Raw genomic sequence first — 19661 nt, 5'->3', positions numbered from 1 at the left:
CAAAGTCATAATAGGATATTATAGTAATATTTGCAACAGAAGATTTATGAGTCTAAATATCTTTATTTTATATTGCATGATAATAAATAACACAAAAAAGTCTCTCTTCTTTTCCATATTGCTCCTTTTGTGGTACATTTTTCAAATTCTTCTAAAGCAATAATGATTTCCTGGCCTGCCAGGTTGTTACAGTATCAAATTCTGAACATACGCAGCATAATATACTATAAAGCGCAATACACCAATGAGCAGCTTCTGAACACTGATTAAAAAAAATGTTTACAAAAATATAACCTCTAATATTATATGGCCTTTTCTACACATTTGACATGTTCAGAGATTAACACTGCTGTGTTCGCATGCACAATTGCCTATTTTGTTACTTTAAGGAATGCTTTATATCTTTATGTGCTTAAAATAACAACATATACCTATATAAAAACATACAAGAATGAATAAAAACTGTATTTACAACTCGTATATACATGACATTTACATGCAGACCAAAATCATGGAGACTCAGTTTTCTCAGGACCAGATGGTGTCAAAGTCAATGTCTTTTTTTTTCTGTTGAGGATATTTTTCGTGACAGCACTGGCCTTAAATCCAGCCCAGCAAAGACCAGCAAACCAAATGCAAGGTAATTACCGGCTGTTACATTACCAAGAGCTCTATTTCTTTGCATCCGTCCTTGGAGGATGGTTTCAAATGACCGCAAACACTCTGAATGCTTTGCCTCCTGGGGGATTCTGTAGGCTAAATGGAAGAATAATGGCCAATATTAATCCAGATCCAGCAGGATAGAAAGATATATGGTTTATATGCTAGTATGATTCATTAATCACGCTTCAGATACTTATGATACCCTCAACATGCTATGTAATGAAGCAAAATAAAACCAGGCTGTGTTGGTGGTCTGGTTTTATTCTGCAGAAATGCAGTTTATAAGATTACGGTTCAGCCACCCACTAAATAAAAATAAAAGGATTACGTTATCCAACCAAGCTCATATAGAGGGATATTAGATAATTAGTCTGAAGACCAGATGCCAAGAAGGAAAGATCATCTACACAGCAGTAGTAGCTCAAAAGCTGACTCAACACACTCAGTACCTCTCTGAGGTGATGCCATTCTGGTAGGAGCCCTTATACTGCCTCCTTTTGTCCACAGGCATTACGTCCAGATAACCTCCCGAGTCACTTCGAATCACCCCTGCGTGGATAGCTGCCCTGCATATACTGGAATTCTGCTCAGTGCAACAGAAAGAGGAAATATGGCTCATTTTATACTGCAGTTGTAACAAAACAGTGACTTAATAGCCGCTATATAGCGATTTCATTGCTCAGACATTGTGATTTTATAGCTCAGGAGACTTATGCGAGTAATCAATTATGTTTAAGTATCAACTTTCAAAATTGACATATAGACACAAATGAGACATTTTTTTATTTATATTAAGTTTTGGTGTCAGAGCAAATCTGAGCAGTTTGAAATCGTTTTTGATAGCTTACAACTTGTGAGATTACTATGGTTTGTTTCTCAGAAGGAGAATCTGAGAAGCAGAAAATGTTGGTAAAAGTCTGTATTTGCCCTCCATTTCAACATTGCAGGCAAGGAGAAACAACTGAGATATGAAAAAAGATCTATCATATGTTTTTTTTTTTTCAATTATATAATGGTGTTCTAATGTAATTAGAAGATAGCAGTGACTTCTTAATATTTATAACAGGGCAGATAGTTGTAGAAAACACAGAATCAAAAAATTTCACATGACAGAATATTTGTGCTTAAAACACAATGCATAGGGCAGAGAAATTAAAAAATAAATGCTTATGTCCCTAAATGCTTCTTTTAATTTAAGTGTCACGTTTAGTTTTTTTTTACATGTGTCATGTGCGAGACACTTCGAAAAATACAAGATATGAGAGCAATAATCAAAGATGTCCATCTAGTGCATGTTTACATACAAAAACAATGGAAAAGCAGTGCGATGGAATGCAAAAACATGTTCTGTGTGAAAATGGGCATGACGACTTACATCTGAATAATAGCGGGTTCCGATTACTCGGGCATAGCTGCCATACAAGCAATTACGAGGACAATACAACCTGAAAAAAAAAAAGATCTTGTTAGCGGTTGCGTTATTAACGACAAAATGCTTTTTCCAAATTTACTACATGGTATCTTGTGTAATCGGTCAATAATATTTTTTATTATAAAGTAAGTTCACCTGGGACAGTGCTGGACTGGTTTCTTGAAAGGGCAGAATTGTGCCACCGTAGTTTCACAGTTAACTGCTTTCACTGGAAGTCACAAAACATGTATTTTTAAATGTCTTTTCTGAAACTCTAGCATGTTTATCTCATTGAACGATCATCCGTGCACTGACCTGGGACATTTGATACGGTGAAGGCATTCGCACTCTGGTTTTTCCTGAGGAATAACATGGAAATAAAAATGTGAGAACAATGTTGAACCTACATCCAGCAGCATGAAACAAGCATGTGGGTTCTATGACTTACGCCAGAGTCTGAACTCCATTTTTGAAGGACTTTGAAAATCGTTGCCTTCTGCCCACCCTTGTGACATCCAGCCAGCCTCCATCATCATCTATTATTCCAGCATGCAAGCCGCTGCCACAGATACTGGATTGCTGGAAAAATGGCAACATTAATAAGAGAGACCCTGAGCTGACCACAATCCATCTGAAATTGGATACAGTATATACATGTGTAAATGGAAAAATCAACATGAAAATCTTGACAGTTGATGCCACATTGAGATTTAAAAAAGTAGTACAAAGCAAATGTATTCACCTACCATGTCATAATGACCTGATCCAAATACTTTCCCATAGTTGTACAAACAGCGTGGCGGGCACTCGTACCTAATTAAAGATTGACCAGTCATGAAAATGATTCATAGTAGCATGACCCAACCACACACTTTAGTAACTGATGTGTGAATTATACCTGTTACAAGTAGTTCCTTTGCACTGATCACGTAATCTAATATCACATGCTACTTGCTGAGCTGCAGAAAAAATATATACAAACAAAGATGTGTTATGTATTTTCTGGTTAACCTTTTAGTAATGGGTTCTCGTGTGCTAAATTAGGGGAGTACGATTCTCTTTCTTCAATATTAAACTGCTTGTAAACATACCCCAAGAGAATGTACATAGCAACATACATACACCATCTGATGTCACCCAGCAAATACATTACAGCCCCGCCCACTTTTGAATATCTTAAGTCAACCAATGAGCTTAAATGAGCTTACACATCTGGGAAGTACTGATGACTTCATTCCTCTCAATGTTCTCATTGGGAGATGGAGTCGTGGTCTCATCCCTGTAGTGAGTGTCATGGCTTCGGACTGGCTCTGGTTCGATATAGTTGTTTTCCTCTGCCTCAGGGGTGTAATGATAATGACTGCCATCATCTGAAGAGAGCACAATTTAATTACTTTTTTTATTTATTTTATTAAGACTTACAGCCTTCACACATCTTAGCTAAATATTGTTAAGGATGAAAATAGTTTAAAATGTTTTAATCAAATGAACTGCATAATACAGCAGTGGCCAAAAGTGATGTCTGGCCTAGGACAAGAATTGACCTATTATTATTATTGAAGTATTATACAACGTGTTAAAGATTTTGTAAGCATATTTTGATAGTTGTGCTTTACGTCAATTGTTTTATTTGTGATAACGCAATGAAACATGCCAAATTGTGCAAACATAATTTTTGGCCAGGCTGTCATACAAAGAAATTAGGCACACAGGCAAAACAAGAGAGAACCGTCAAAATAATAGCTGATTATGTTGTAGTATAAATATATGTTTTTTTTCCTGAGAGATCTTTGTTTTTCTATGCCTTTTGTTTTGCATAGTAAAATAAAAACCGTAGCTGTAGTTTGGCTTTTTTTTACCAAATAATTTTATCAGATAAATACCGTAACCAAGTTTAGTGTTTTGTTCTTCCCTCATATTTAAAATATTACAAAATATATATAAAATATTTTCTAAATGTTTTATTTTAACCCCTCCAGACATCTCTTTTAGCCATTACTGTCATGACAATGAATCAAATTGATCACAATTAATCACATTTCAATTTTCTGCCAATATAATTCAAGATAATGAATTGACATTGAATAGAAATTCAAAAAAGGAACATTAAACATAAATTGAATAATAGTCAGTTTAGTACCTTTATAGCAGAGGTTGTTTCTGCAACCGCCGCCATAGCTGGGTGGGCAAGCAGAGCAAGGGGTCCCGTGCTTGTATGGTGCATGTCCCCACCAGTTCCCTCTGAGAAAAGGATGGCACAAGGAAAAAGCTAATAATAGTGCTTTATTAGAACTATATCATATTGCAAACGAAAAAAAAAAAAGATGAACGTTCATACGGGGGAGAGTAATTGCAGACCAGATACACGGCTTTGGTCCAGATCATCCCCCAAACATTCATGTTGTAGCACACATTGATGGCACAGCCAATTTTGCTGCTTGTGGCCCAAACCAGCTGTGAACAAATCATAATATAACATTTACTACATTGCATATCTCACCTGCTTGATTGTCAAAAAATGTAAATTATATTATCTCCCTGCTCTAATCTGCTAAATGCAACTATAAGGCATGAAGATATTCTAAACATTAACTCTTTCTTTTCTTAACTCTATAAATGACACAACGCTTCCCTGCTATTGACTGAAATTTCCGGCAATCCATGTTTTAACTGTTATACGGTACGATCAAAACACAGAGAAGAAGAATCAGAAACAAGCAATAGAAGCTTACACAGGCCATCAAACATTAAGCAGCATATAAACCAAAACTGCCTAATGTTACTGAATGAAATGTCGATGCAGGACGAGTTATAGACTGCAAGCTTTGAGGGTTTGATGGACTCGATCTACTTCATCTATGTTTTAATCAGAGTTCTGAATCTGATTCCAGATGAAGACAAAAGCGTGATTTTCTCAGCTTTTTGTTCAAAATGTTGCTTTTTTTAAGTTGTGTTTTTGACCTTTTTGTGCCTTTATTGGATATGACAGTAGAGATTTTAACAGGAAAGTGAGCGGTAGAGAGCGAGGGGAACGGGATCGGCAAAGGACCTCGAGCTGGGAATCAAACTCGGGTCGCGGGAGGCGCAGTTGCATATGTCGGCGATAACCACAAGGCTATCGGTGCCAATGTTGCCTTTTTTATGAAACCTACCCACATTCCTACATAGAATAAAATGGTAATAATGCTGGCAGAGAAAGAGTTAACATCATGAGTTTCTGTAAAGGTGCTTTGAAACAATGTATATTGTTAAAATACATTTGAAAAGAAAATTGACAACATTTTTCCTGCCAGGGTTTTGAGGATATTGTTGATTTGGTAACGTGAATGTGTTTTTACCTGTGTGTAATGCGTGCAGACTGGTCCAGAGCATCTGTAGGGGCAGTGAGGGTTACACTCTTGTGGATAGGGGTAACTGAAATCTCTCACCTCATCATACCAGGCTTGGACATGAAATGTCGGGGGTCTGTCTCTGAAGACAATCATATTTAAAGATATCAGTTATTAATAACAGTTAATGCACTGTGTAAGATCCGCATGAGATGCAATTGTTATTTGATGTGACCTCAATATTGTTTGTATCCATTTTTAATACAGCACCTGCCCCAGTGAGCTCCCAGGTTCTGGCCAATCCGGGTCAGTAAGTGAGACGGTCCATGTTCCCAAAGACAAGTGTGTGCCCAGTGCTCAGCACTCCTCTCTAGTTCATTGTCCCACACCTGTAACAGCGTAGAAACACAAGCCACGTTTACAAAGCAACATCAAATTATTATCTGGCCTGTATTTGAGTGCTCAAAACAGTTTGGTTATTTACTAGATGAATCTTGTGCATCTCATTTGTGTTGCGTGTTTTCATGTGTGGTTTTGGTATTTTTGCGGAGACCGAATGACCGGTCACTGTTTTCCACCAGAGCTACTCACATCAGTTTTGCAAAAACTTATACTAATACATAGGTTATTAGTAGCACCTTGAACACTGTACTGTATGTAGCGTACAGGTTGAGTCACACCTGTTGTGAAATGCGGTTGCCATTCCCAAACACCGACTGTGTGAATATAGGTAACACAGCAGCTGAATCAATCATAATTTTTGCAGAAAAAGGGCCAAATATTAAAGGGATAGACATGAAGGTGAGTAAAATATAACATAATTTTTATTTCTGGGTTAAATACCCATTTAAAACACAACAGCAACTGTTTTAAAGAGCAAAAGCACCTCAGAAAGATGTTCTGATAACATTTTTGGCATATGGTTGAACCTGCTTCTGCCTATGTACGTCAATGCATGGTTGTTTCTGACCAGTAGTTACAAGTAGATAAAATCTACAAGTGGGGCAGTTGAAGTAAAAACCATAAAGCATTTATGTTTCACTAACTTAGGACAAAAGACATTAAACCTTCCATTAGGATTGCTACAGGTTTAAACTGTTTTGTATGAAAGAATAAGCACAGTGTACTGTTCTGCACAGGGCTCTGATTATTTCAATACACAGCAGTTTCATTTAATTTTACATATACGTTGTTTGCTGCCCTGCCAGTGCGCTAATCTGTTCCATGTGTGCAGAGCTGGTGCATTCCATTCCAGCAGTCCTCAACAAATACTATTACTGAACCACCTTGATCATTCTTTTATATTGCACAATAAATAAATAAATATATTTTTCATTTCAATCTAACTTAGATGCTACTTAGATTGCATTCCTGCGGTTTATGATGTTAATGCGAGCTGTATAAAACATGCCTTGTCGTCAACATGCACTTGAAATGTTTACCATAAATGTAATATCGGTCTTTTAGGCGCACAAAAGCCTAGCAAGCTTTCTGAATATGAGCAGAACCAGCATAGAGATGCAAAGCCCGCTGGCATTTTATGTGGCCTTTGAGACCCATCTTGACATTGTTTATTTGTTGTGATGCCTAATTTGCTGTTACAGCGACCATCTGGGTGCATTCCAAGGGAGATATGCATCCTCTGTGACTCCCTCCACTTCCTTTTCAGAGTAATTACCCAGAGGACTGCACAGAATGGAGGTAGCTAATGTCTCCTCCCCTACCTGCGCCCCACACAAAGACACATTCTGTTCAACTTTGCTGCGGGATACAGGCTGGAGGCATTTGACAGATTTAACTCTGAATTGTTCAGAGTCCCAGAGCGCCACAGATGTTATCAACTCAAAAGTAATTGACTAAGAATGTTTTGAAACGGTTCTCTTACAGCTGATTGCAAGTGTCAGTCATATGGAATGATCCATGCGCAGTGCAGGGAAATTAATGATATATTGAACATTTAGAGTGTTCTATTCTATTCTGTTCTTTGAAGTGCGAGTCAATATTTGCCTCCATTGCTGCCAACTGCAATGCAGTGGGAAGAAGCAGCAGCAAACCATAGACGGTTCTAAGAAGTATCAGGTCATATTTGGCCAGAAAGCAATTGAGAGGTCTGGCTGAGTGCCATATACAGTAGGTGAGCCACAGAACGTGGGAAGGAGAAGCTGCATTTTGGCCTCCCTGATGGACTTGATGAACTGTTTGTTGTAGACCACAAACTTGACTGTAGTTCAGTGTGTTTTAATGCATTTGTTCAAAGTGCGGTTATGGTGGGTTACCCAATACTGGTTGGCAGAGCCATCTGATAAATTTATGAGCCCCCTCATGACCCCACCAATGTATGAAAAGCCTTTTAACTCCCAATTCAATGGAAAAGTTGCACTTTAGCACCCTTTTCAAAGTCACAAGACAACTTATGGAAGGTTTTCACATTTGCAGTAGCCTAGTTTTTGAAATAGCCTACATTTGATATTTTATTTCTGTAGTTTGATTTGGATGAACGATATATTAGTACCATATTAGTTATCAGCCGATATGAGAGATTTTCAATTTATTGGTATCTGCCAATAATATTTGATATTTATCAGCAGATAATGCATATTTAAATGTACATTTCCCATAAATGTAACATTTAGATTACTTTTGCCATTATCTAATGCTCAGTTAAAGTTAATCTGTAAAAACACTAATAGTTTAATAACACTGCAATCTTAAAATATAAATGTTCAACACTATAATGGTATGATGTCTAAATTCACTTGTACCATTGAAAACAATTGTTTTAGGTTTTTAGTGTTTTGTTTTTTCATTTATTTAGACATAATTATAATGGTAGTAGACACAATTTTTTCACAAGTCCTCCTGCAGTAAATATATATATATTGGATCATGATAAATCTGTGTAGGAACATGATTCAGCAGGATTGTGACAGAGAGAATCATGTGATCTTACCATGTACTCCATGTTTGAGGCAGGGGGATACACTTGACCCCTAAGCTTATTATGTAGGTCAAGAATGAGTTGCATATCACTTTGTGAAATTGCTCTCTTGCCCCTTGGCTTGGATTGCCACCACGCCTCATCCTTATCCATGTATTTTTCCAGGATGGCTTCTAAGTGGGTGGCATTGGGAATGACCATGGAAACCACCGTTTGGACAATCACAAGCAGCACAAACCCACTAAATAAATCTTCATGTCCACACTTCATGTTTCCTTCACATCTGTCAGCTACAAAATCCAAAGTGGTATCTGTCCTCTGCCTGTGAAATCAAAATGATTGTAATAATCAGATCTACATTTTAACAAACATACATGTATATTTTTTACATAACGTGGTATAACAGAATGACATAATTAGATTTGATTATGTGCATTGGTTCGCATGGATGCTCAGCAATAGATCAGTTCATACAAGCCTGACTGAAAAGTGCAGTTTCAGCATTTTCACAACTGAGGTGATTGTTTTTAACTTGTCAAAGACTTGTGTACGCCTTTTGCCACACACATGCAATATGTCATACAGTCGTGTCCTCTATTAAAACCAACCACACAAGTCTTTGAAGTCTGTAGTCAGCTATAGCCTATATTATGAGTAACTCTAATGCTATCTCTTAGAATAATACTATTATTATATTTACTAGAGTTACCCTTATAAAGTTTGTAGCAGCATCAATTAATTTGACATATTGCAGAGGAAATGTTAAGTGTTATTAATACTGAAAGTAAGCAGCATTTTACCTTATGCGGTTCCGCGGGTGGACGTTTAGATCCGGTGTTGACCTACTGAAATAATGTTTCTCTGCAGTTTTTGCATTTCAAATACACGAGCCCGTCTGTTTTGATCTGCTTGCAAGTTTCTTTATGAATGAGTCATCATGGTAAAAATAATGAACGTTCAAATGTTTAAATTTGTGATGCTGCGTTTCTCATTTATAGTGTACTTTTAAGCCACGCCCACAACCACACTGCCACACCCACAGCACAGAAGCGTTTAGGTAGCCTATATATATATCGGTGCATTTGCCTGTATTTCTAGTAATTTAGTCAGAGTGAACAAATAATTAGCCTATTTTTATTTGTGTTTTATGTGTCTTTTAGTGTGTGTTTTTTATTGCCATAAATGCTTTAAAGAAAATCAACACTGCCCAATCGTTTGAAGTAGATCTGTCTATCTATCTATCTATCTATCTATCTATCTATCTATCTATCTATCTATCTATCTATCTATCTATCTATCTATCTATCTATCTATCTATCTATCTATCTATCTATCTATCTATCTTTTTTACGGTTTGCTGTAGTGTTGCGTAACTGTGTAATAGGCCAAACAAACACTAGATGGCAGCATTGAGTGATTTTTAAAGCCTTGGCTTTATGGATAAAATGAACTGTGAATACTCTCCATAAACATGACATTTGGGCTGCATGATTATATTGATTACATTTGGTCTATACAAAACTGATTTCCACAGCTTGAATTTAAATTTGAGAAGCTTTCTAATTTGTCTCACGATAATCTAGTATTTCTACAAAGTCACATAATATTTTTTCCTGTAATCTTACTTTAAAGAGTATTCTTTAAATTGTGCACATCTGTAGAAGAGGTCATGAAATTGGTAAAGGATGATTTTTCTTTAGTGTGAAAATAAATACAATAACGTGAATTATTTAAATGTATATGTTGGCAGAGAGAGCCTTTAGCAGGCCCGGTCAATGTGTGCAGTGGTTTTTACCTTTATTTTGCTGAGAGAGCTGGATTGTTATGTTTGTTATTTGGTGGTAGAAAGGGGGAAGTCTTTCAGTTTTTTTGTGCTCACATCCACAGCCAATATCGATGGTCTGCAAAATTATAAAAACAGGGGTATATTGTTTTTTTCCTAAGCAAACATACTATTGGTTCACCATTTCTCGTATTTCAGCTTTATCAACATACAGAAATGCTGAGAATGTTTTCACCAGATCAGTCTTGCACAGTGATCAGGAATGTTTTCAGGTGTCTCAAAACTATTATAATCGAGTCCTGCAGATTTGAAGACAGCTCTGAATTTTTCAACAGAACAGAAGGGCATATATTCAAAGTTACACAAGAGGTTAACAAAAGAAGAAATAATGCAAAACTAAATCTGAAAAGTGGATGAGAAGAATTGTCCAGGAAAACTGGAACCATTTAGCTTCATAGACACATGTTTACACAATCAATAAAGTGACACTGAAACAATGTGAAGTAACATGTGCCAGGAAAATCTTAGAAATGTGTTTACAAATGAACCCAATACATCTCTTGAATGTCAGTGTGCATTTGCAAATTCCATTTTCTAAATGCAATGTCAGTAAACTTAAAACTGCCTTGCTTCTTTTCACACACATACAATGCACCTTAAACTGTACCCCAAAACAGACACTCACAAGTAGTAAAGATTTCTTTATTAGAATATATTTTCAGCACAAAACTGTAGAAACACTTAAACTACACCAACTGCATATGGGCTAAATATAAACAATCTCAGTGCAATATGTGCTAGTAGTGCTAATGTATCTTGTGTTTAGGGAGATACATTAACATTAACAATCTATCTCTCATTTAAAAATAAGAAGAACATGAAGAAAACAATACCGCTATGTGCTGGGAATGTATAACAAATCATTCTCAATCTCAGAGAGCCACCATTTGAAAGAACTGTTATGCTGGCACAAAATAATGCACTATATATCATTGTAGGTAGGCTATATGAAATTACACAATCATAAATTGAATAGCTTAGATGCACCTCCTCTCTCCCAGAAAACTAAAAAAGGATGTGGAGTTGGGTAGAGGTCACAATCTGAGGTCATGTTACTGTAACCATGGCAACATCACTGTTCAGCAAACATTACGTAGAGAAAAGCAAATCAAATTCAGAGTAGCAATCCTTGACACAGAATAGCACCATTCCATGATCATTTATCATGAATTGCCAATTGATATAGCTAAATGTAACACGCGCACACACACACACAAACAACATATAATATAACCAAACATGAGAACTTTACATGACCAAATAAAATATGTTGAAAATACATTCAACATTATCATTACAAAAACCTCAGAGCGGTTTTTGCTACTGAAAATACATGTACAGCTATAAAAACAAAAAATAGCTTGAATGTTTAATGTCTAAGCACCTTGGAAAAACCCTGACGTAACGGATGTAAAAAAAGAAGTGTATAAAAGTGGAATATAAACATTCTTATATAGAGTGATCAGTACAGACTTCATCTGTGAACCATGAATAAACTAAAACTATCCATGAGCATCAATATGATGGCTGATCCTAAAACAGTCATGTTAAGGTTGTATTAACATTAGCACCATTTCTGGAATCGATAGTATCACATACAAAAAAAGCAGCTAAGTCTGATGTACAAAATGCATATAAATTTAAAAGATATAGCCTATTACACAGTGCTGTAAAATCGCATTAAACATATGACAGACAACTTATTTAAACCAGTACATGAAGTTTGAGTTGATGGCAGGAAAGCACATGTTGTTGCTGCATGAACCTCCAAAGCTTGGAGGACAGGCTGAGCATGGCACACCGACTCTGTAAGGTGCTTCGCCAATCCAGTTGCCCCTGAAAAATAGGATTCTTTTAAAAATATGCCACAAAGACAAGCAAGTGTAACACTTTAGTCATGCGCTGGCATTATCAGACTAAGAATGGCACACTCTGTGCTCTTGTACAGCGTAAGGTCTGGCTAGAGTCACATTAAAGGATAAAAACAAGACTAACTTTGGGGAATAATTGCAGACCAAGTACGTTGCCTCCCTCCACACGGCGCCCCACACTACCATATTGTAACAGGTTTGGATGGCACATCCGACTCTGTTTGATGACGCCCACACCATCTGTAACATTCAGAGAGCGTCAGACATGCAAGTTTTTGCTGTTTGCTTAATCTGAATTATGACTTGCAACCAAACTCACTTGTGTGTAATGTGTGCACATGGGTCCATAACAGCGCATCGGGCAGCGGGGATTGCAGTCGCGCGGGTATGGAAACGCATAATCTCTGACCTCATCATACCAAGGTTTAACCAGCTGAAGAATGGAGCGGTAACTGGCAGGAGCACAATTTGGGCGGGTGTGGGGTGGGGGGACAGTATTATACACTGGACTTTATCCAAAACACAATTCTGGTCTGGCCTGATGCTTTGAGTCTTGTTCATCATTTGTAATTTGATAATGCTGCCAAAGTGACATTTTTTAAGCCTTAAATGAGCATCATTCTTCTTTATTCAAGGAACTATAAAGATATGAGAGGTTTTTCTGTCAATGGCAAACAACTGTTCACCTGCAAGACTTACTAGCCAGTTCGGACTGAGAGGTTTTGACCCAGATATCTGAGAAGGTAAGGAGGTCCATGTTCCCAAATACAGGTGGCTGCCCAAGCTTCTGCTGACCTGGCCAGGCCTTCATCCCAAAGCTAAAAAAATATAAGAGGTAAAAAACAGAGGTAATTGTGCAATAAAATATTATAATTAATCTTATTATTTTACTTTTTTTACATTTGAAACTATGGAGGAAAGCATAAATCCATGTCAAATAGACCTAAAATTAAATTGCCCCACTTTCTGCTACTGTCTGCACCTACGCGTCCGAAATCACATATCTCTTGAGTATACCTACTTATTTTACTGAATTAAATTACTAAAAGCATGTTCTATATAGTGTGTACTATGTAATCTGGACGTATATAGCCTACTACAGAGATTTTGGATGCAGCCCTAGTGTGATTCCATGTGAACATTTAGTCACATGACCAGAGATGTTTAATCCCGTGTGTGTGTGTGTGTGTGTGTGTGTGTGTGTGTGTGTGTGTGTGTGTGTGTGTGTGTGTGTGTGTGTGTGTGTGTGTAGGTGTGTGTGTGTGTGTGTGTGTGTGTGTGTGTGTGTGTGTGTGTGTGTGTGTGTGTGTGTGTGTGTGTGTGTGTAAATGGCATACTTGTTTTACTTTATAATAGGCTACTTAATTGTAATAATTGCAAACAAACTGGGATTAAACTGTTCTGGTCTTGTGACTATTTACACCACACACGTAAAAATGTTTACATTAAATCAAGACATGTGCACTATTTTATACTCGCTAATTCTGTGAAAAATAAATCAACAAGTAGCCTATTTAATACCTTTAAAAAAAACTCATAATTACATTTACCGGTGGGATTAAATTATTTGAGAAATAATAAACTATTAGGCTAATATGTTATTGTATCCAGCAGGAGGAGCTGTCGAATGAATTAAATGCAGCACCACATTTCAATCTAATCCGCTTGATTTAATGTTGATAATGAGGGGTAAAACGCTTCATATTCTTTCTTTGGAAATGAGTGGGATGCTTACCATGTACTCCATGTTTCCTGCAGGTGGGAAAACATTCGCGCGCACCTTGTTGTGATAGTCCAGAATTGCTATCATGTCATCTTGAGAAATGTACCGTTTTCGCCTTGATTTGGGTATGGATGCCAATCCGTCATCGCCCATTTCCGATTTATTGATAGTGAGATTGGTTCCGGTGAGCGTTTCAGTCGCATTTCTGATAATCCACGCGCTCGCATCACTGGCTACGAATACAAGAAACAAATCGGTAAAAAAGTTGATGGTCTTCATCCCTCTTTTGGTGACTAATCAGTGATTATCTGCAAGTAAAATAATAATACTCATGAACATTTACATGAAATATAACTGATACAAAGAGAGACAAAAAAAATGTTTTCATTTTATAAAAATATGGTAGGCTATAAAAAGTGTGTGTAAGATTCCTGCATCAACATCGTACCGTTGAATCGTTCGTATCTGAATGAGTGTGCGGAGCAGCTCTGTGAGTCTCAGTTATCCTGACGGAGATCTCTCATCCCGTCCACTGCTGCCTCTGGCTTTTATACTGTGCTGCTGGGATTCAGGAGGCAAGGCGAGCGCAAGGTGCTCTGACTGCGACCGTTCACCTGAACACCAGAATGAGGCCAACTCACTATCTTACACTCTGTATGCTTGCCTACTGTTTTAATTGCAGTAGCCTAGTTAACTTTTAAAAATAAATGTTATTATAATTACGTGCTGGCTGTAGCTATTATTACGCTACGTAACTAATAAATACATAAATAAACATTAGAAATGTTTTTTTTTTTTAAAGAAATACGTTTATTATCTTATTAGGAGAGGCTATAGACCGGGGAAAGACGGGATTCCCGGATGGGTGGTTCTACAGTGTTCCACAACGGCAATCATTCAGAAAGGCTATCCCAGAAATGTAGGCTATTCCAGACGGGCTTGTAATAACACTCATTAATCAGAGTTTGCTATTTTTTGCACTGAAAAATACATTTACATTACATTTACATTTATTCATTTAGCAGACGCTTTTATCCAAAGCGACTTACAAATGAGAAACAATAGAAGCAATTAAACTAGCAGTAGACCAACAGTATGTAAGTGCTATGACCCTTCACAGTACAATCCAACGTACAGTATTTTTTTTTTTTTTTGTTAGAATAGAGAAGAGTGTGTTAGTATTACTGGATTAAATGCTGCCGAAAAAGATATGTCTTCAGCAATTTCTTAAAAATGGGTACGGACTCAGCGGCTCTGGCTGAGTTAGGCAGATCATTCCACCAGTAGGGAACAGTCATGGTAAAGGTCCGAGAAAGAGATTTTCTGCCTCTTTGAGATGGCACCACAAGACGGCGCTCACTTGCAGAGCGCAAGTTTCTGGATGGCACATAAGTCTGAAGTAATGAGTTCAGGTATGAGGGAGCAGTGCCAGTGGTTGTTCTGTAGGCAAACGTCAGTGACTTGAATTTGATGCGAGCGGCAATCGGCAACCAGTGCAATTTTGTTAGGAGAGGAGTGACGTGTGCTCTCTTCGGCTCGTTGAAGACCACTCTAGCTGCAGCATTCTGGATCAGTTGCAGAGGTTTGACAGTGCAAGCTGGGAGACCAGCTAGGAGAGCATTACAATAGTCCAGTCTGGATAGAACAAGCGCCTGAACAAGCAGTTGTGTAGCATGCTCTGATAGGAAGGGCCTGATCCTTCTGATGTTGTACAAGGCAAATCTGCATGACCGGGCAGTGCTAGCAATGTGATCTGTGAAATTCAATTGGTCGTCAATTACAACTCCAAGGTTCCTGGCTGATCTTGATGGAGTTATGGATGACGAGCCTAGCTGAATGGTGAAGTTGTGATGAAGTGCTGGGTTAGCCGGGATTACGAGTAGCTCTGTCTTCGCAAGGTTTAGTTGAAGGTGGTGGTCCTTCATCCAGCCAGAAATGTCTGTCAGGCAGGCTGAGATGCGAGCGGCTACCGTCGGATCATCAGGCTGGAATGAGAGGTTCCAGCTCATAATATGTTAGCTCCAGCTCAAAAATATGTTAGCCTACTCTGCATTTTTTTTGTCTCCTTAAAAAAGACAAATGTCTCAATATCAATAGCATAACCTTGGCAGAGACTAAAATATTGTTAATAGACACAATTAACCTCTCTCAGGCTAACAGCTTAGGAAGTCAGTGAGATATGTTTTTTGTATTATATATGATTTTCTTGTATTATTCATTATACAGACAGGCTACACTTGTTCAGTGTTTGAGTCCAAAGAGCCCATTTGCCAGCATGTGTGTGGAGCCAAGTTAAGAAGCCCTTTAGAAGCATATCGTTTTCTTTGGCAGGTGGAAGCTGAGTAAGAGCAACGTGACGCACATACGACCCCACTCCCCCCTTGACTCTCCTCCCCCTTTCCACTGAACTGTGAATTTGCAGGTTTTCTTGGAATTGAGTGTTACTGCTTATGCATTATTTGGTCCAGAAGTGAGTTTACGTCTTAGAAGTTAAGTTTTTGGGTTACATTTGAAATTGGGTGTTAAATGAAGGCAATGCATTACATTATCTCATCTCATTGCAACTTTTTAAGCTGCTTCTTCTTCACCAGGCCAAATGAGTGGATTATACCATAGGTAGATGGCCTTATTGGGCCCCCCTTTTCACAGGACCCAGGTCAATTTTCCTATTTAAAACTATCAGTGATAGCCTTTGTTAACATTATTTTGCCTTCTGTATCACAAATAGTAATTTGCTATAAATCAGCAAAACAGAAGCAAGTGCAGAGATAGAGTGACACTTGTCTCATTCTTTCTCAGCTTTGTATAGAAAGACCCTACAATAACCTGTCAGAATAATCAAAGTATGTCATATACTGTATGAGGGACAAAACATGTTTAAAGTAAACTGCATAATTTGAGATTGGATATTATCTGTGGTAGAAGATAAAACAGCATGCAAGAAACCAGAGGAATAAGGTAAATATCTAATCTTAAGGATTTCTTTTCGCCTGTGCATATATTGGATTTTAATGGAGGAACCATTAGGGCTGTTTAAGAATACATTCCACACAAACTGAGCTATACAGCAGTAAGATTATATGAAATTAAATATTTTGCATTTCTTCTATATGTTGGCCTTAAACCAGTCTTATGATAATTAAAGCCCTATGTCCCCTCATTCATATTTAATAATGAATTAATATTTGATCATTTTACAATGCATATTCACTTCGTGGACTGGTGCTGTTTAGCTGAAGAGTGGGAGCTGGAAAGAGAAGGTCTACTGCCAAGCCATCAGTATCCTTGCTTAGCATTTGTGTGCTCCACCCAATGATGTTCTTACTAACTGGCAGCTCATAGTTATACAGTATAACGACTTCATTTCCCCGTGCTCCGCTTAGGAGGTAAAAACTGTCCCAGTGAAACTTCCAAATGACAAACCTATAATCAGAGGTTCACTAAAGCCAATGGCTTCCATATATAACTATTGTTTCTTTTTTCTAAAAAGATTATTCGAGCAACCTACTTTTGTGCCTTGTATTCTGTGAATTCTGCAGTAATAAAAAAAAGTCCCAGAGAAGCATATGCATCTTCATTACATGGAGCCATTATGCATTTCATTCCCACTGTTTACCATTATTTTATAGTCAAAACTCATTCACACCACTATTTAAATCCATGATGGTCAAAACACAATAAATAAGTTTAAAGAAACAAATGATCAAGTTCAATGCAGGTGTGAGCATGAGGAAATCTTAGGTCATTCGGTCTAATGGTTTATCACGATTCATTCATTCTTTAAAAATAGAACTGAACGTTTTTTGGCTAGAAACACATTTGTAGCAACAACTTATAATGATAAAAAGAGACATGCTATTGCATTATTCATTAGGGACCTACAAAATCTCAAACAGGAACATTGTGTTCATTCACCTATTCACCATGCTGAATCACTGGTATCTGCTCATTTCCATCACTGAACAGCTCATATACTGACAGTTTATTGTTTGGTCACTTTTTTGTTGTAACAAGTTGTCCTCAAAATGTTTTCAGTAAAGAACATCTATTGTGAATGTATATGCAAACAAATGCATTTGCAAACATGCATATCATTAAAACGTTTGGGGATGGTATATGTGTGATCTGTAATGGTCGGTAAGAAAATCTCTTGTTCACCAAGGCTGCATTTATTTGAGCAGAAATATGCTAGTAAAAACAGTAATTTTGTGAAATATTATTACAATTTAAAATAACTGTTTTCTATTTGAATATATAGGCCTATGTGACCCTGGACCACAAAACCAGTCACATGGGTACATTTTTAAAAATTGAGCTGAATAAATAAGATTTCCATTGATGTTTGGTATGTTAGGATATAACAATATTTGGCCGAGATACAACTATTTTAAAATCTGGAATCTGAGGCTGCAAGAATCTTTGAAACATTGAGAAAATCGTCTTTAAAGTTGTCCATTTATGTGCAACTCGCGATTGTCTTGCATTCACTCAAAACAATAAATGTTTTATTTATTTACGCTAGGAAATTTACAAAATATCTTCATGGAACATGATCTTTACTTAATATCCTAATGATTTTTGGCATAAAAGAAAAATCTATTATTTTGACCCATACAATGTATTGTTGGCTATTGCCACAAATAGCTGTGCTATTTATAACTGGTTTTGTGATCCAGGGTCAAATATTAAAATGTAATATATTTCTGTGATGGCAAAGCTGAATTTTCAGCATCATTGCTCCAATCTTCAGTGTCACATGATCCTTCAGAAATCATTCTAATATGCTGAATTGCTGCTCAAGAAACAATTCTTATTATTAAACATTTCTTATGAACATTTTTGTTGAAACCAAGATAAAACATTTTCAGGGATTTAGACAGAGGCGTGTGGAATTGATCAGCAACAGGTAATTTGAATGGTTATCAGAGACAAATTTACAACTTCATTTGTTACGTCTCACTGCAACAGGGAGATATGTTCCTTGACAAAATTAAGAGATCATCCCAAATACATCTATAACTTAAGCAAGCTTTGTTGCATACAGTTAGGGTGGGTGTTTATAATGTTGTAATGATTTGTGACATAATGGAGTTGTGTAACATTTCTGTAGATGATGTTCCAAAACATTGTAGTTCAGGAGTCCATCAATTGTTGTTTGATCCTAAACCAATTTTTGTTTTGACCACAAAAATACAATATTAGGTCATCTTTGGCATGCTTCAGCTAAACATTCCCTCTCACATTAACCCTCTAAGCGCCAAAGTCGCAAAATTGCGACAAGACGTCATACTTAAAACGTATTAAGTAAAATTAAAATTAAATCAAGTTTTTGACTAAATACCCATTTCATGCCATAGGGCATGCCTAAAATGCAACACTATTTTATGCAATATGTAACAGTTAAAAGGGTTCTTTGACTAAAAAGGGTTGAAGATTGTTTCTCCAGGAGAGCTATCATTGTAAAATGTAAAATGGTTTTTTTTTTTTGGGGGGGGGGGGGGGGGGGGGGGTCTTTATTTGCTTTATACAAGCCTTATTTGACAGCTTGTAATAAAAAATAAAAAGAATTCACATGCACTCGAAGAGTGTGTGTCAACCATGGCAAACATTCTTGTGTTTCTGAAATTTGCTTAATCAAATACATCTATTCTGAAAAAATCTTCTGTTGCAGAATGTCAAAACATCTCTGACATCATTTTTTGTTCTTCATTGTTTATACTTGCTAACAATTGTGCTCAGAATGAACTCATGCTCAAGGATGACAGTGAAACTAGCAATTATGATACAAAGTAAAAATAAATATTTGCTTTTATTTTATTGACATTTTAAAATGTCAGATTAGGGAGAGAAAAGCCATTTCCCCTTAAGGGAACCTCCAAGCAC

General features: G+C 37.0%; 2 protein-coding genes across 3 annotated transcripts; both read right to left on the bottom strand.

Annotated features, from left to right (window-relative positions):
• Positions 1 to 46: 46 nt before the first annotated feature.
• crispld1b (cysteine-rich secretory protein LCCL domain containing 1b) lies at positions 47 to 9384 on the bottom strand. Its single transcript, XM_079613764.1, has 15 exons — positions 9142 to 9384; positions 8354 to 8663; positions 5674 to 5792; positions 5413 to 5545; positions 4413 to 4528; positions 4215 to 4315; positions 3283 to 3444; positions 2973 to 3033; positions 2821 to 2887; positions 2523 to 2653; positions 2390 to 2433; positions 2231 to 2303; positions 2039 to 2108; positions 1113 to 1246; positions 47 to 756 (listed from the first exon to the last, which is right to left on the bottom strand). Exons 2-15 carry the CDS (start codon positions 8609 to 8611, stop codon positions 705 to 707), a joined length of 1521 nt encoding a protein of 506 aa, XP_079469890.1. The 5' UTR covers positions 8612 to 8663; positions 9142 to 9384; the 3' UTR covers positions 47 to 704.
• A 1426-nt stretch (positions 9385 to 10810) lies between these two features.
• Positions 10811 to 14324, bottom strand: pi15b (peptidase inhibitor 15b). 2 transcript variants are annotated; one of them, XM_079613618.1, is made up of 6 exons: positions 14227 to 14324; positions 13791 to 14086; positions 12755 to 12873; positions 12375 to 12507; positions 12180 to 12295; positions 10811 to 12020 (listed from the first exon to the last, which is right to left on the bottom strand). In XM_079613618.1, the coding sequence occupies exons 2-6, from the start codon at positions 14055 to 14057 to the stop codon at positions 11885 to 11887; spliced, it is 771 nt and encodes a 256-aa protein (XP_079469744.1). In that variant the 5' UTR covers positions 14058 to 14086; positions 14227 to 14324; the 3' UTR covers positions 10811 to 11884. The 2 variants fall into 2 exon arrangements, with proteins under 2 accessions (XP_079469744.1, XP_079469745.1); XM_079613619.1 differs by having other exon boundaries at positions 13791 to 14011; positions 14227 to 14300.
• Positions 14325 to 19661: the final 5337 nt, after the last annotated feature.

This window comes from Phoxinus phoxinus (assembly GCF_949152265.1).
Source record: "Phoxinus phoxinus genome assembly, chromosome: 5".
NCBI classification, from domain to species: domain Eukaryota; kingdom Metazoa; phylum Chordata; class Actinopteri; order Cypriniformes; family Leuciscidae; genus Phoxinus; species Phoxinus phoxinus.
Note: the sequence above shows the minus strand (reverse complement) of the source record. Positions and strands in the feature narration are given on the sequence as shown.